An 18,238-nucleotide genomic window follows, 5' to 3' on the forward strand; every position below is an offset into this window, starting at 1 on the left:
TCCTGACCAGCTTTGTCCTGACCAAATTTCATCCATTTTTGTGCATAGCATTAAATTTGGAGGGAGGGTATGGATCCACTCCACATTTCCTAATCAATATAGCTCTAGTTCTACATACATGTAGATCAAATGATTGTTTTACACTTCATTACTAAACTCTTGATGCCTACCTAGAAAAACAGATTTCATTGGAAAGCATCACTTTTGAGGTGGCATGATTCTATCTACATAGTTATAGATATGTGATGGCCCATTCACACATGCAAGCAATCACTCAATATTATAGTCATCAAGTGATGAACATGTGTGAATCAGTCCTACAAAATGGGTAACAGTGTTTTCCCATTTGAATTTTTCCACAAGTAACATATGCAGCCCAATCTTATATTTATTTGCAAGTCCCACTTATTTTGTGTGACATTCCCATTAAGTGTGCCCAGAACTGCAGCCTTAAATTGGCATTTCCCATATTTGTAATGTTATAAAAATCTTTGCTCAGAATGGTTTTTATTTTAATGCTTCTCTTCTAAACTGCATTAAGAGCATTTACAAGTGTTGTATCCTAGATTAAAAGGTATTATTTGGACCACAGTTCTAAGAATTATTTGGAAGTAAGCAACAATGATTTCAGTGTCATTTATTTATTAAATTTATATCTTGAAAATATATGTTCATGGTGAAAATGCCTGTATTATGTTAGCTCATGAGGCTGATGGATTAATGCAGCAACACCCTACTGACTGATCAGTTATCAGACAGTTCCTCCTTGATATTTTAGACTTGGAAATGCACTGCAATACAGCATTCTAGAGTAAATCTGTTTGTGCAGAGTTATGGATAAAACAAATGCAAATATCATGCATATGTAAGACTCAATCAGTTTTAAATTCATTTGCCAAGCTATTTAAAATCTCCTTACTAGCTAGATCAACCACAAAAATATTTGACTACACCATAGCTGCAAGTTAGTGTTTGCAATCCTCATATTTCATCTAAAGCTGATTAAGCCTACTGGCCATACAGTGAACATAAAAAGCATTCAAATTATAAATGATATTGAGACTGATATATTACAAATACAAAGGTCACTACAATATGGAAATCATTGTAAAAGGCTTCTGTGACCTCAAAACCATAGCAATGCAACCTTTACTGTGTGCCACAAGCAGAAGTTCATTGTGAACATGCAACTTCAAGCTCTTGCAACTCCTGTAAGTTGCATTAATAATTTGCAGGCGCTAACTGAGCAAAGAGGCACCTTTAAAAAGTGGTTATATCTTTTTATTTATTTAGTTAGTTATTCAATTTATATACTGCCCTTCCAAAAAAGGCTCAGGGTGGTTTACAGCAAAATAAAAACAATTAAAATCAATTAACAGTTAAAATCAAAACTATAAAAACAGCATAAAACTAATTAACAGTTAAAACATTTAAACAGCTAAAAACCCTGGAGAACCAGGTCAAACACAGCAGTTAAAAACCCTGGAAGGCCAGGCCAAACAGATAGATTTTAAGGGCTATATTAGGTTTCTTTTTTAGATTGTGAACCCTTTGGGGACAGGGAGCCATTTTATTTGTTTGTTTATGTAAACTGCTTTGGGAACTTCTGTTGAAAAGCAGTATATAAATATTCATCATTTGTACTGAGGATGTGAATGCGGAATCAGTGCTCGGGTGAGCACTGACTGCATGGCACTTTCAGTCTCACCTTCAGAAACTCGATGCAGTCTTTTTAATTTCACAGTGCTCACTTTCAGATCAATCACAACAATTGTTTCCCAAAATATGAGAAAAGGGCAGCTCTACTTTTTTCTGGTCTGTATGACCCCAGATAGCAAGGGGTCAAACTCTGCAGATCTAATTCCTTCTTATATCTAAAATCTGCTCTGTGGCCTGGCAAGTTTGACAACACATTGATCAGCTGAAGGATGCCACCTTTGATATGAGTGTTGGCAGATGTGTGAGAATTCTTGTAAATTTATTTATTTATTCAGTGTGCAAGAACTAAGGGCCTCTGTACAAGATATGAGCTCTTGCACTGCCTGTGCAAAAATATGTCAACATTCAGCATTACTCAGTGTGCAGCACTAACTTGGGCAGCGCAGGAGCTGTTCCTAGTGTGGCCAGCAAGTCTCCAGCTGCTACCATGAGTAGGAGGATGAGCTGGAGGGTGGTTTTTCCTGCTTTACTGCTCTTATTGCTCAACCATGGGAAAAGGAGAGCAATAGTCATGTTTCTCCACCCCAGAAGCAGCATCTGCAGTAGTAGACTGTGGGGGGAGGGAGCATCTTTCCTTCTTAGGTTCTCTATTATGAACTTGTTTCCCTCCTTTGATAGTGTCCCTTGAGGAAGGGAGGCGAGGGGAGTGGAATAGGACTCCCCCCACCCACACACAGGGCAGATGGGGAGAAGAGAATAGAGAAGGGAGCAGCCCTGGATGTCTATGTATATGAGAGGAAGCAAAGGTTGAAATGTCTCCTCCCTCATATTTCTAAATTAAAAATTAGAATGTTGAGGCCCTGGGAAGAAGATTTCAAATAGATTATCTAGCAATTTGTTGGCCTCTGTTATTTTACAATCAAGTACACCTTTTCTCTTGTTGCCACTTGATGCAATAATTTGTATTTCCTAGTAATCTGGAACCATTATGCCTCACTCAGGTCTTGTCTTTTGAAACTAAAGAAAGCGTTTGTTTCCTTTATTTCACTTAGTTCGTTTTCCTTTCAGCACTCAAGAGCGCAATTAGTATCGCCTTCTCATTATGGTTTAAACTAAATTATGAAACTTCTTCCTCTTCCTCCTCAAGGCAAACCAAACAAATCGAAGCAGTTTCAGCGAGATCCACTTCCGAGTCTCTTTAAACAGTGGCCTTATTTCGGGGGGCTGGAGTGTTGGGACTACAGTAAACAATGTTGTCCAGACAGGGGGTTTTGAAACACGTGCAGACCAACCGTGCGCATGTGGACTCGGAAGGAAACTCCACTGTGTTCAGTGGAGCTTGCTCCCAGGTACGCGTGCACTACACTTTATGTCTCATGGTCCAATACTCACTTCTGTTGCTTACTGTGTACAGGTTACTACTAAGCCGTTACACTCTTTGCACGCATTACTGTTTTCGTTTGAAGCATTTACATACAGTTCGTATCTGCAAAAGATTTCTTTTAAAAATTGTAAGCTCTAACAAGTCCTTTAGTAGCTTGACATCATAGGATCAGGACGAAAGTTTGCTTTCTCACCGATACGCCCAGATTACTACAGTGATTATGGGCTCTCCCTCGAGCAACCCAGCAGCAGGAGGAAATACCGGATCCCCATTGATGTTCTCTCCAGTGCTTTCTTGATTTAAGAAGCTCCTCCCCCTATTTAGGTCATGCCATCCCCCTTGGTTACGGTTTCCTTTGCATGTATTATTGGCCCATGACGACAGGGGGAGGAGTCGAAGTTGCGCTTACCAACGTTCTAAAAATGCTTACGTTTGTTACAAACCAGCCTCGCTTCCTGTTTCCATAAATGGGCAAAGGGATGAAGGATCAATTGAGTTTCCGGGAGCCTGCCCAAGGAATTGCTCTGCCTTGCCATCTGTCTGTTTACAAGCGCCGCGCTAAGCGAGGCAACAAGACACTTTGTACGCAGGTTGCACACATGCCACAGAACCTTGCCCTAGCGGCAGCTATATACACAGCTCACATTGCAAACAGTTTGTTTATAGACAACCCTTCTCCCGAGGCTCCCGGTAAACAAGCTTCTCCATAAAACGAATTATTGCCTGTATACGTTTCCCCCACTCGCACTCATCATTATCTTCTTTTCTCAACTGTTTCCACGCAACTTTCCCGTAATCTGATCTGACCATATACAGACCCCACCTTCTGCAACTTGGCTCAGGCTGAGAATGTCTAGTAAACACATATCACAAAACTCCCACGTGATCTAAATCTACAATTTTCCCTCTTGTAAACTTTAACACCCTGTGTGCGTGCAATTGTCCCAACAAACCAGGTGTTCTTTATTATATTTATTATTTATGTATTAGGAATGAAATTAGAAGATACAGTCAGCTGTCTTAAAGAGGCTACAGTCTAAGAAACACACGTAGGCCCACATATGGAAGGGGCCCCATCTAAAGTATGGTTCAGTATTTGAAATGATCAGATCACATTTTGCCCCGGGGCGGCCCCTCAGAGCCTTACAAAGGTTCCTGAACACAAGGAGACACACACACTAACAAAAACCATTGAGGCGGAGTCGGGGACACTACGCTGATTTGTACAGGGGCAGTTGCTTCCCATCTTTCATTAAATATGAGAGCCACTACTTTAAGAAGTGCCTCTTTCCCCAGTTAGCGGAGTTTCGAGGAAAAGCATACAATACAACCGTTTTCGTGGATGCCATCTTACTATCATATTGTCTCGACATGTACTCCATTTTCGGCGAGAGTGTGCACAGGACTGTACAATCTGGAACCGGTCGAGCCAGCTGGCTAGTCATTATTAACGTTGCAACGTATGCATACTTACTATGAGGTAATCCCGTTGTCCTCAGCGCACCTTACTAAATTCCGAGTAAAGATGTATAGGATTGGGCCGCGGGTTCCTTTGAAACCAATGTAATAAATTGGCAATTTATTTAACCTGGATCGGGGCGCTTGGCTACATGCCATGTGGTTTGACATGATCGCTCCGAGTCGTCGCCCTTTTGCGCTGGTTTTTCTCCTCTCTATATTTCTGTTCTCTAATCACGGGTATGGAGCTGGTCATGCTAACTTCTGCACTGCAATTAAACAGAATAATATGGGAGCATAAATAAGAGTACACTGTTTACTCCCGAATTTAGCTACCGTCCCTGCTGCTTCCCTACACAGTCATTAACAGGAATGAAAATCTCCACTCCACCCATAAGCATGCATTGAAGGAACAGGAATGTGCATAGCGCTCTGTAAACACGTTTCAATACTAAAGACAGACGGTTAAAAGATAACGCGTTGTGATCTTGAGTATGCACTCTATTAGAAGTGGAATCCAAGATCTCAGACACTAGGCTTTGTAAAGTGTGAGGTGGAAAATGAATGAAACAGGAACCCAGGAGGGTGTACCCAGTGCTATTTTGGGTAATAATTCTTGTACGAGTGACGCATTTCCATGATCTGCAGGAAGTGGATGCGGCGCGGGAGGAGGCTAGAGAAAAAGAAATGAGACTGAAAAACTAGGGCACAGACAACTTCCAGGGATTCCTAATTTCTCCACCCACCAAGTCCAGGGTACCTTCCTCTCATTTCCTGGCTCCTCCCTAGGAAAAGCCGGTTCCACTTTCGAAGGGGAAAACAAATTCTAACGAGTTGGGGAAGGGTTGCCCTTAGTAAACGTGGCGGCCCAGGCGGCTTCAGCTCAGGGAAGGAGAGGGAAGGACAGGACGTTTCGCCAATAGATGAAGAAGTCTACAGTTTCGCCCACAGTCAGACGCTGCTGTCAGGCCCGCTGGATTGGAACTCTCTTCCTGTGAAGGCTGTTCGATCAACAATGTCTCTGGAGGATCCGTTCTTCGTGGTGAAAGGGTGAGTGGCAGCCACTCCCACCGCAACTTAATGTTTTTGTCCCTGGTGCGGATTATAGGCACAGAAAGTTTGCATTTGCAGGAAGATTGGGTAATATGGGAATCTGAAGTCATGGGCCAGCATGAGAAACCCATGCCCTCGTTTCTCTCTCTCTGTGAGGAAGCAGTGTTACTAAAACAACAAAAACTCCTTTATTAGTTGCTCCTCATCGAGGTATTACTCTACAGTTATTTTAAGATTTTAAATAATGGACCAATCTGGCTACCTGTCGCTTTTGACTTCTTCAGAAAAAAAACCAAAGTCTCTCAACAGCCCCCACAATACAGCATCACAAAACAGCTCAGTATGCTGGCTGGATTATAATGCTCTAGAACTCTGTTTAGGATTGCCACACTGTACATATTCTGGGAATTATGCATTGGCTGGAAAAAAAGAAAGAAAGATTATGTACAAAGTTTGTCCATACTTTCTGTGATGGCAGAATTGTGAGTCCAAACAAACTTGAAGCCAAAATATTGAATCTAAGTTCCCAAAATATTTGTTTGGGAAAAGGCCAGTTCTGTTACTGTGAGCAACAAAGATACTTTAAAACACAACAAACCTATAAGAGTATGGTATTTTGTGGGAATATGTTGTGTAGTTCTGGGGTGTAGCAAGGTTGGAGTGGACCCTGTGACAAGAGGTGAAGATGGACACCTATGCTCCTCCTGCACAGTCTTCTTCTCTTCCCCCCCCCCCACTGGCCCTCACTGTGCCTTTGCTGTGGAAGAACTGTAAGGAGTGGTGAAAAGCAAAAAGTTATCAGCATGTCTTTCTCTTTCTCCTCTGCAAATAGCATCACATATGTCTCACACACATAGACACTTTAGAGTGCTGGACTAGGACCTGGGAGACCCGAGTTCAAATCCCCATTCAGCCATAAAACTAGCTGGGTGACTCTGGGCCAGTCACTTCTCTCTCAGCCTAACCTACTTCACAGGGTTGTTGTGAAAGAGAAACTCAAGTATGTAGTGCACCGCTCTGGGCTCCTTGGAGGAAGGGCGGGATATAAATGTAAAAATACAAAATACATACGTACACAGACACTTTCACTCTCTCTCTCTCACACTTGTGTGTGCACATTCCCCTGGCTCAGAAACATTTTAAAAACATGTATGTATACCTATGAAGATCACCTCATACATTCATGCAGCAGCAATAGTAAAGAGTGAGCTGTCACCCATCCGGCAGGCCCTCCTCCCTCACAGACCCAAGGACATTTGTTCCCCGTTGTTCAGTTATAGCTATGTCCCTGTTGTGGTTCTGTTATTTTGCCATCTCCACTTTGAAAATGGAATGGCTAAGTAGGGCCCATTGGGAGTTAATAACTGGTTTTCCAACCAGGGGCATAGCTTCAATTGAACTGGGGTGGGGTGTTGGTGAGGGTGAGGGGCTGAAAAATGTCCCTGGCCTCTGAGGGAGGGTGGCCCGCCAGCTGGGTGACAGCTTGCTCTTTACTTTCCTCCTTGCACCTTTCTGAAGAAGAATATGGGAGGGAAGGGGCCCATCTTCACTTTTGGTCCGAGGGCCCACTCCAACCTTGCTACATGCCTTTTGTCAGCTCTCTATTATATAAAGCAGGGTTCCCAACCTTTTAAAACAAGTGTACACCTTCTGTTGCAAACCTGCAGCTTAGGTACCCCACAGAGATTTTGTGTGCGTGCGCGCATGTGTGCACACACAAATTTAAATTTTAGAGTTCTAGTCCTGGCTTATATGCAGACTAAGTTACTCATGAGTAAGGTAAAGGTAAAGTGTACTGTCAAGTCGATTTAGACTCCTGGTGCCCACAGAGCCCTGTAGTTTTCTTTTGGTAGAATACAGGAGGGGTTTGTTTACCATTGCCTCCTCCCATGCAGTATGAGATGATGCCTTTCAGCATCTCCCTATATCGCTGCTGCCTGATATAGTACCAGTGGGGATTCGAACTGGCAACTTTCTGCTTGTTAGTCAAGCATTTCCCCGCTGTGCCATTAGGTGGCATTACTCATGAGTACATACACTGAAATCAATGGCACAAGTAAATTTGTCCCATTAATTGTAATGGGAGTACTCATGTGTAGCTTAATCTGGATGTAAGCCACTTCTGTAGCAACCTGTCTCGTAACTGTAAAACCATACACACATACACACACACCCACACACCCCAGTCTAAAATTCAAAGCCAGATGGAAGCTTTAAATACTGGTGATATATATGTGACCCTAAAAGACATATATTCAGATAGCACTGAGTGCTCCTGGAAGGTGGGTAGAGGTCATTGAAATTCACCCCACTGTGCACAAGCACTGGTGCTCTGTTAATCAAATCCATCAGCAGCACTGGCACTTCTTACATAGCATTCGTGCTTTATTAATCAGATTGTCAGCCAGGAACCACAACTAAGAAAAAGAAAACCAATACAATGACAAAAAATGCACTTGGATAAAACAGTATAAACTCAGCTTAAAAGCATTCAATTAAAATCCATCCTAATCAAATGACTCATAATGGCCTATAAGAATAATTTGTGTGGGGGCCTCTCTGATCTCCTTGCGTAGAGAATACCAGGGGTATGGTGGCACCACTGAAAAGACTCTGTCCCTAGTCCCTGCCTTAATGGTGCACCAAAGAGCATACTCTGATATAAAGATCTTAGGGCCCGGGCAGGTAAGGTAAAGTGTGCTGTCAAGTCGATCTTGATTCCTGGCGACCACAGAGCCCTGAGGTTGTCTTTGGTAGAATACAGGAGGGGTTTACCATTGCCTCCTCCCGTGCAGTGTGAGATGATGCCTTTCAGCATGTTCCTATATCACTGCTGCCCGATATAGGTGTTTCCCATCAACAGTGGATCAACAGCATCAACAGTGAGACCACACACACACCTGGCTTTAGGAAGCAGGATTTCCAGGCTTGAACCTGATTTAGTTTTACTTTATTTCTAGACATGAGCCACGGGCACTGGTCACTCATAAAGTTTCCTCCAGCACTCATGAGGTTCCACTCTAGAGTGAGCCATGGCAATTCTGTATTGGGATCCTCTGCCCAACACCAAAATGTATTTACCTCTGGTGTGTGAAAGGCATTGATCAGCTTTGCAGATCTTAACAGGAGTTAAAGTAAAGTAAGGTTGTGCCATGGAGTCAGTGTCGACTGCTGGTAAGCACAGAGCCATGTGGTTTTCTTTTGGTAGAATACAGGTGGGGTTTACCATTGCCTCCTCCCGTGCAGTGTGAGATGATGCCATCCTGCCAGCTAGTTATTTTATCAGCTCACCTGCCTACAGATATCAGATAGACTTTTGAAGGCTAAAGGAAAGAAGACCCAATTAATGTAAAGCTTTCCTGTCTGGTCTCCTGAATGCAATTCTTATTTGCCATTGGTGGTTAGGCTTAGTTTTTCAACAGGGATGTGTCACTCAGGGCAGAGTTTCATTTGGTTCTTGGGACAGCTATTTATACAGAACTTCCTCTCCCAGCAGCTCTCTGAAGTGGGATGGCAACTTATGGAGAGATCCCTCTTTTGAGGCAGAGATGCAGGTGCCTCATGGTAGGCTGGAGAGCTTTGTCTTTTGGCAGGCTTCAGATCAGACAGCGCAGGGCTGCACAACCTGTGACCGAGTAAGTTGAATTCAGTGTACCAGATATTTATGGAGATCATCAGGGCTTCTCTGCATACATAATTTGGGGAGGGGCCATTGCTCAGGGGTAGATGAGAGCTAGTCTTGTGGTAGCAAGCATGAATGTTCCCCTTTGCTAAGCAAGGTCTACCTTGCTTTGTGTTTGGATGGGAGACTACATGTGAGCACTGTAAGATATTCCTTTTAGGGAATGGAGCCATAGATCTGTAGTAGAGCATCTACATGCTTAAATGCAGAAGGTCCCAGATTCACTCCCTGGCATCTCCAGGTGGGGCTGGTGGAGACTCCTGCCTGAAACCTCAGAGAGTCACTGCCAGTTGGTGTAGACATTACTGAGCTAGATGGACCAAGGGTCTGACTTGGTGTAAGGCAGTTTGCTATGTTCCTACGTACATGCTTTGCCGCAGAAGATCACAGGCTTAGTCCCTGGCATGGGCTAGGAAAGGCACCTGCCAGAAACCCTGGAGAGCTGCTGCCAGTTGTACGCTTCGGACAATACTGAGGAAGAGGGACCAATTATCTGACCCAGTATATGGCAGCTTCATACGCTCATATATGCTTGTTAGCTGCCTGGGATCACAGAAACGGAGGGATTGTCATGCTCCAGTACAAGGCTGATGAGATGTGTTTGGCTTGGACCACAACTTTTTATGAGAACAATTGGGTGGCTGTATAAATAAAGTGTCTGTCTGTCTGTCCAGGTCTGAGGAGGCCAAGAAGCAGCCTCTTGCCCTAGCTCCCCTGCTTCACGTGCCCTTCTTCTCTCCGCAACTGTTTTGTCTTTGTGCTCCACAGTGAAGTTCAGAAAGCAATGACTACAGCCTGTGGGCTCTATCAGCGCTGGTGCCAGCTGCTCCAGGAGACACAGGTGGTTACCAAAGAGGAGCTGGACTGGACGACAAATGAGCTACGCAACAACTTGCGCAGCATTGAGTGGGATTTGGAGGATCTGGAGGAAACCATTTATATCCTTTGAGGGCTGATGTCCCCTGTTGGCAGGGGCTGGAGGTGTAGTAGTGAGGTGCAGGTGCCTCTCCAGGTAATGCTTGTTCACCATTTTGTGCATCCCTCTTGTCTGTGGCTAGGACTGGAGTGGCAGGGAACTGCTCTGCTCCTTACACGGTATTTAACTGGAAGATGAATAAGCAGGAAGCTGCTGCTTACAGGCAGAACCTCTGGTGAGTGAAGTCCTAGTCTAGATCTATAGAGTCTTTGTTGCCAATGATCCCTCTTTGCCTCTCAAGCTCAATGACTCAAGCTCATTGCACTTAACCCATGCCCACGCATTGTGGAGTCAAACCCGCGCAAGTTCAAAATTGAGCCCTGCGAGGTAGCAGCACGGCGGTCTTTCGTCACGGAGATGCAGAAATCCATCAAGGTGGGTTGTCCCCAAACATATTCCTTGCCACCTTGTAACAGGCACAGAATAAAATACTTATTGATAATGTGGCGGTAATTCTATTGTAAATGAAATCCTTGAGTGAAGGTTTGGAGGTATTTGCACACATTCGAAGTGAGAGAGATTGTTCTGAGAGATGGAATTAGGAATGGAGTAGTCCATTTAATACGGGAAGTATTAAACTTCTTGCCAGTTGCAAGAAGGAATGTGGAGCCAGGACTCTTGGAGGCACAGTGGTTGGGAGGAAGGGGTCTGGAGATCTGTTCTCAAGTTGAGTAAGGAAAGGAGTCAGATGGTTGAAGCTGGTATGGGACTGGATTTTATATCAAATCCCTTCACATGTATCTCTACACCTGAAGGTGATCTACAGTATCATTCATTCCTGCAATTTTCATTTATTTACATTTATACCCATTGTACCCAGGCTTGACACACTGAGGTCATACAAAGATTCCTGCAGTTAAGAACATAAGAACACAAGAACAGCCCTGCTGGATCAGGCCCATGGCCCATCTAGTCCAGCATCCTGTTTCACACAGTGGCCCACCAGATGCTGCTGGAAGCGATGTTGTGTGCCTGAAGACCCTTTGGAAAAATGTGCCCTTATTGTTGTTATTATTATAGGGGCACCCTTATTACTTTCCTTTCTTGTCTTTAGGAGATGCAGGATCACATATCCAGCCCACAGGCGCAGGCCGTTGTGGAGAGTAAAAACAAAGAGGTAATCACATTCTATGGGTTGTTTATACACCTCCTCCTCCAGCCCCCACATATCCCGCCAAATGGGAATGTGTTGACTGAGATGGGAGGAATTGTTTGTGGGACTCTGCATTTGGGAATTGCTAGGCTGTTCCTATATCCCTGGTTCTCCGGAGCTGTTTTTTTAAGCCAAGGGTAAGGGCACCCTCTTCCTTCCTCCCAGCATATCAAGAGTCAACACCTCCTGCATAATACCCCCTCAGATCTTGTCCCTTGTCTAAATCAGTCATTCAACTCGGGGATTACAGTGAAAAGGCTTCCAGTCTCATGTCATGAGAATGGTCACTGCTAAAGGGGAAAGACCTTGAGTCCCATTTTGCCTGTTGATTCCCCCACCCAGCTCACCCATGTCTCTCTAGCCCATTCCCCACACCTCTTCTGTGAATGCTTTAAATCCTGGCTTGCTCAGAGATTCCTTTCCCTGCAGATGCTAGTGGGGAGCAGGGAACATTATGGGCTTTTGGATGCAGAAGATCTGTCCACGGCCAACTCACGTACATTGGAAGAGCAGCAGTTGCACCAGAAGGTGAGACGGGAGCCATCATCTCCAGTATTGACGGCAGTGGCGGCCCACGGGGCCAGTCTAGCCCATCAGTGCGACCCCCAGCCCTTCCTACAAAGGCTGCTCCCTTGCTTGGTATGTCTCTTGAGAGAAGTCTTGGGCTCTGACACAAACAGTGCTCGCTGCTCCCCGGCTTCTCTCTGCCCGTCCACACTCCCCCATCTCCCCCACTGAGCTGTGCGTGGAAAGAGGAAAATCTCGGGTTTCAATCCAGTCGGAAGGAATGGCCTTCCTCTTCTCTTCCTATCAGACTGCAGACTTCCTGTCAGGCTAGGCTCTTTGGGTGGAGGTGGGGAGAAGAACTTCCTTTCTTATAGGAGAACTGGATTCAAAGCCACGCTCATGGATCTGGGGGCGAGTCACGCAGCATCAGTTCCTTCTCTGTAAAATGGGGATCCTAATGGCCTTTCTTAAAAGATTGTTGTGAAGACTGATCAGGTCAGGAAGTGTATGTGCAAGTTTTGGAATAGGCCGGGCCATAAACCTGGATGATAAAGAACCGCTCACTCTGGTGCTTCCAACTGAACAGCTATTTTAACCGAATGAGCCAGAGGTCCTTCTCTGGTGGTGGAACTAAAAGAAGTCCAGCAGTTGCTCCTGTTGTGCAAGTGGTGGATCCCTGCAAAAGTTGTGTGCTGGTTGGCATTTTGGATGGCGGACTTGTGTGAAGAGATGTTGTCTGTCAATATTTAATTAATCCTAGGATTGCTTTTGGTCTTATTTGTGTAAATGCACACAAACTATGAGTATTTATGTGTTGAGGGCCTCCAAAAGTGACAATAGTGCTGCATGTCTCTTGCAGTTGCTGCTGCTCAGTTGCTTCCCAGAAGGCCAGGGCCCAGTTCAGTCACAGCTTTTGAGTCTTTTGCTGGCGTTGCATCTTGACTGTGGCTGCTTTGAATCCAGTCTCCTTTCTGCATACTTCTTTCCTGTCTTTTCTTTATTAACGGACTTCTCTGGTGTCTCTTTCCCCGACAGTTGATCATTGACAAGCAGGATGAGCAGCTGGAGCTGGTCTCTGGAACCATTCGGGTATTGAAACACATGTCAGGTCGGGTCGGAGAGGAATTGGATGAACAGACCATGTGAGTGCAGAAAGCAAGGGAGGTTTCTAGCCGTGGAGAGAGAATAGAAACTCTTCATTGGTGGGTTGGGCAGAGCAGCACAGAGGTTAGAGATGGCAACAGAATAGCACCAAGGTATACAACCATTGCCATCCTGGGTCTTTCACCAGCAGTTTCTCCTGATTCTTAGAGGCTATATCAGACAACAGGAGCCAGGGCCTTTACCTAGCTACAACAGTCCTTACAAATCATTGTCTGAAGAGCCCTTATTTTGAATTTGGTAAGGGCTGAAGGGCCAACAAGAGGGGCTCTGCCTGCTGACTCAACCTCGGGAGCTAAAACACTGGTCAAAGGACACTTCAACCCCTTCCTCTTCAGCAGGACAGCAACAGAGGCTTTGTCAGAGCCTTCCTCTTACTCTGTGCTTCAGCTGCTCACTCCCATTTGCCTTGACTCGGCTTGGGCACTGGGGAAAGCAGCTGAGACGCTGAACGAGAGAACTCTGCCCGAACCTCTCTTGCTGCTGCTGAGGAGCCACAGCTTAATAGTAGAGCCTTTCCTTACTTTGCTTGCAAGTTTTAGATTCAGTTGCTGGCATCTCCAGGTAAAAAGATCAGAGCTGGGGAAGACTCTTCTCAGCCTGAGGCCTTGGGGAGAGTAATTGAGAAGACCATACTGAGCTGGGTGGACCAGTGGTCTGATTTATATAAGAGAGCCTCATAAGTCCTGTTCACATATTGAGAAGGCGGCCACATAGTGGCTTGGGAGAAAGCAACCAAGGGACATTATTGTGCATCTTTGCCCTCACTAAAAGGCTATTTGCAAGATCAGAGACCATGCTGGGGGTCAAGTGGGAGGCAGATTGGCCTGCCAGTTGCTTATCCGTGATCTAGAAAATGCTGGCACTGATGTGGCTTGAATTGGTAGAGTCCAAACTGTCCCCAAAAAGGAAAACAAACCTCCCACTTCCACCAAGATGGAACATCATGTCATTACCTGGCTGACATCCCCATGCTATGTGAAGTTATGCATTTGAGACAGACCATTTGATGGACAATTGAGAGAGGAGGCCCAGTTCAGTTCAAAGGGAGAGGGTGGCCCCGGGGGGCAGTTGCTGCCTGGACTGATGATGCCTTTACTTTTCAGGATGCTGGAAGACTTTGCCTATGAGATGGACAGCACTCACAGTCGCATGGATGGCGTGCTCAAAAAGATAGCTAGAGTCTCCCACATGGCCAGTGGTAAGGGACACCTCTTTGTGGTTCAGCCTTGCAGGCTGGTTGACCAGTTCTGGGACCAGTTCTGGTTTCTATCCACATTCAAACTGCACTTGACTTCCTGCCTCTGTTCCAGAAAGGAGTTGGTAAAAGGAAGTTGCTTAATACCACCTGCCCACCCCCCACCCCACATTTTTTTCAGCATGTTAAATTGTTTTCTTTTACATCCATCTTCGATTCTTATCCGTTTTAGGTAGGATTTGGAGTCCAGAATGTTTTAGGAGTGAGGATGCTTGCTTTCGATCCTAAAAACACAGCAAGTTTCATCCCCAAGCACCAGGGTGTTGCGATATGACTGTTTTGGCCCTCCCCACAGTCTGGGTATTGTGTATCCCAGCAATGTAATGAATTGTCTCTTCATCTGCTTCTTCCCCACCACTCCTTTGCAGCCTTTCCTCTTCATTCCTCCAGCGAGATTAGCGCACAGAAGTATGGAAAGTCCTCCCAATGGAGGCTTGCCTGGCTCAATCAGTGCTCTCAGCCAGCAGTGGCTTCAGGGTTGGATTGAGCTGTGGCTCATTTTTAGGTTTTCTTGTTTTTCTGTTGTAATGCCACTGGATTGTAGATTTTTCTTGGACTTTTATATTTGTTTTAAACTTTTTAAAGCTGCATTTAGAACCCCTTGGGATCGAATATACAGCATATTAAAATTGTGTGTGTATGCATGTGTGCACGTGCACATGCACACCCACACACGGAGGAACAATGATGAAGGGCTGAGCTGAGCATTTAAGCTGTGGGGTGGGTTGCTGCCTCATTCCCCTCCTGAAATCAGCACTTGCTGGCCTACCTCTGCCTGCCTTCCACTTTTACCAGCCAGGGTCATAAAAGGGGATGGGGTGTGGGTGGGAGGGAGACTGGAGGATTCTAGAATTATACCAGGGAATCAAACCCTGAACATTCTGATTAGATCTATATTGCATCTCTGTGTTCACGGTTTCTCCCTTACAGACCAAGTTCTAGATCAGTGGTGGTAGCCAACCTTTCAGAGAAGTGTGCCAGAAGCGTCAAGTAAAAAGTATTTACCTGAATCGTATTTACCTGAATCGAAGAAGACTCTGAATGTCAGACAAAAAGTAGGCGGTTAAATACAGGTTATACCTGCATTTACTTGAAAGGAGCAAGACTCGGAATTTAAGATGGCCTCCTGATTTCTAATATCTAAATACTTGGAGGAAAAACCTAGTCTTGGATTCAGGTAAATACAGTAATAGCGCCATCTAATGTACACTTTGGAATACCTTCCGCTGCTGAGCCTTGGTGCAGTCTTGGCTCTAATCTACTGCTAGCAGTTGCACATCAAGGAAAAGGCGGGCAAGAATGCAGGCTTGATCGTCTCAGACAGGGGAGTGGAGGCTGGTTGTGGCATGGCCAGGTCCGGCGCACCTCCCTGCTTCTGCCCAAGAGTGCCACAACCACCCACTACCTGCGGCAGCTGTGCTGTGGGTTGACCTGGCAGAAATGAATGGCTAGGCTTGGCACCTCTCAAGTCGCTAAAATTAGGGACTTTCCTGACACAGTCACTCTTTTTTTTAATCACATGACAAGGGGCAGTGTGATTCCCAGCTTTGGAGAAATACTAAAATGCCCACATTCATGCTCATGACAGTGTTAAGTGTGAAACAGAAGTGCAGGAAGAAGGGCCCTTTCCTTTGTGGCATGTTTGTGTAAGACCAGAGGAGGGTGGCATATGGCTGCTCAGAGGGGAAGGGGCTCCTCAGAATGTGGTTCCACTTGGGGCTCCCCGTCTTTTACATCCACTTCTGCTTAAGATCACCTTCCCCACTTTCTTAGCTTAATTCCAGTTAAATCACTTCGAGAGGAGGGCGAAAGGGAGGAGGAGTTTCCAAGTGGGCTTGGTTCCGTGGCATTGACCTCCTCTCCTTCTGTGCTTTCCTCATCAGACCGGCGGCAGTGGTGTGGCATCTGCCTGTTGCTCTTCGTGCTCGTGCTGGTGGTGGTTCTTCTCTTCACTCTGTGATCAACCGGCAGAATGGACATGGGGGTGGGGGGACAGGTGGCAGGAGCCAGCCCCACACCTCTTGAGTGGAATGCCTGACGCCACCACGGCCACGTATCCTGTGCAAGGAGGCGAGTCACTCCATTGGAAGAGATGGTGGCCTTCTGTGGAATGCTCTTTCTGCCCTCAGACTCTTGGCTCCCCTTTGGGGCTATAGGTCTAGTGAAAAGTCAGGACTGGATTCTGGAAGTTAGTAGCTTTACACACCTATGAAGCTGCCTTATACTGAATCAGACCACTGGTCCATTTACATCAGTATGGTTTACATGGCCTGGCAGTAGCTCTCCAGAGTTTGACCGTGGTCTTTCACAGCCCTGCATGGGGATGCCATATATTGACCCTGGGATCTTCGGTGTGCAAAGTTGGCACTCCACCACTGAGCAACAGCCCCTCCCCAATAATATCCTTTTGACCTATACACGCTCAAGACATTGGAGCGAAGTTACAAGCCTCTGCCTGCCTATGTGGAGACCATGTCACATGTGCTGTATGTATTGTCAATACTGCAAGTAGAAGCAGCACTAGTACAAGCTTCCTTTTTCTGCAGTCTTGCCATCCCATCCCCAGCAATCTGAAAAGCAGAGCACAGCCCCAGCTGCCTAGTCTTACTGCAGTAAAAGAACTGTATTGTTCACGCTACCTCTTTGATTGGGAGCAAGTTGGCTCTCTTCAATATGCTTGCTGATGAAACGTAATGGACTATGCTGTCAGTTGCATTTCATCTCAACAAATGCCAGATGGGAACTGTGGCTAGACTGGGCAGAACAAATTACAGTCTTGCTTCCCCCACTTCTTTTTTAAAGAGCAAAGATACTCGGAGTTGAGGGTAGTCCAAAGCTGTCTCACTACTTCAAAGCCAAAAGAAAAATTCTGCTCTTGAAACTGAGCACCGAGGAATCCAAGGCTCCTTCTCTTAACCAGATGCCAGCCTCCTCCAAAAGCTGGGAGTAGAACTTGGTCCCCTCATCCAATCCCAGGACTCAATGGTCTGCTTCACTATTCTTGTGCTACTGCTAAGTATTCCAAGAAAACCAGTTTGCGAACATGTTGGCTTATTCCCCTCTCCCCACGGGGTACAGTATGATGAATGTACACCGTCCCATGAAGTCTAAATCTTGGTCAAGCAGACTCTGCTGGTGCCTACATGCAGAGACTACTTTCAACCAAGCCCCAGTGACTCACAGCCTTACCTGGAGGACAGGAAAGGTCACTGTACTCAGCTGTCACAAGCATTCAGAAGCCATTCTGCATTTTACTGGTGCAGTTTTAAGATGCCAAAGCAACTTTTTTAAAATAAACAAAGAAACATACATTTTATATCTGTATTTAAATGCACACTTTAGTTCTGGAATGTTTTTCTTTTTGTTGGAACGAATAGACTGCCAGTCCTTATATTTAAAAATGTATGAACTAGACAGACTTTTGTATGGTCCAAGTAGTCCAGATGTATCTGAAAGCATGGCCATTCATAGATACTATTGAAAGCTGACAAACGGGGCCTGATGGTGGTAGCCATCATTGGTTTGTGCCTCAGTTCACCCAATGCTGGGGAAACGTCTTCTGAAAATGGAGCATCTATTTCACTAACAGGGCCAATAACCATGAACAAACATGTCCTTTTGTGAATTTGTCCTTTTAAAGCCAATTAATTCCCAGCTTAATTATCTAATGTACAAATGATTGCTTTTCCCCTCCTACCCACCTGAACCTGCTGTCAGTCACTTTCCCTGGAATGATGCCAGGCTGTACTTTTGTGAGTGAGTGAGTGAGTGAATGTCTCATCTCATCTTCATATTGGTATAAACCTTTCCCATGTCTCATCCCCTATCCCTTTCTGTGCAACTTACAGTCCAATCCTAAACATATTCATTTGGAAATAAGCCCTACTGTGTTCAGTAGGCTTACTCCCAAGTACGTAGGCATAAGTTTGGAGCCTTTGCCTTCATTT

At 45.3% G+C, this 18,238-nt stretch overlaps 1 protein-coding gene across 3 annotated transcripts; it reads left to right on the plus strand.

The window, feature by feature from the left end:
- Window positions 1-5,080: 5,080 nt before the first annotated feature.
- On the plus strand, window positions 5,081-17,625 carry STX10 (syntaxin 10). Of its 3 annotated transcripts, none has more exons than XM_053302936.1 (9): window positions 5,081-5,551; window positions 9,048-9,189; window positions 10,005-10,174; window positions 10,493-10,587; window positions 11,267-11,329; window positions 11,795-11,893; window positions 12,908-13,014; window positions 14,140-14,234; window positions 16,175-17,625. In XM_053302936.1, exons 2-9 carry the CDS (start codon window positions 9,065-9,067, stop codon window positions 16,249-16,251), a joined length of 831 nt encoding a protein of 276 aa, XP_053158911.1. In that variant the 5' UTR covers window positions 5,081-5,551; window positions 9,048-9,064; the 3' UTR covers window positions 16,252-17,625. The 3 variants fall into 3 exon arrangements, with proteins under 3 accessions (XP_053158911.1, XP_053158910.1, XP_053158912.1); XM_053302935.1 differs by having other exon boundaries at window positions 9,051-9,189; XM_053302937.1 differs by lacking the exon at window positions 9,048-9,189 and having other exon boundaries at window positions 5,085-5,551.
- The last annotated feature ends 613 nt before the right edge of the window (window positions 17,626-18,238 follow it).

Source organism: Hemicordylus capensis, chromosome 2, assembly GCF_027244095.1.
Source record: "Hemicordylus capensis ecotype Gifberg chromosome 2, rHemCap1.1.pri, whole genome shotgun sequence".
Classification (NCBI taxonomy): Eukaryota; Metazoa; Chordata; class Lepidosauria; order Squamata; family Cordylidae; genus Hemicordylus; species Hemicordylus capensis.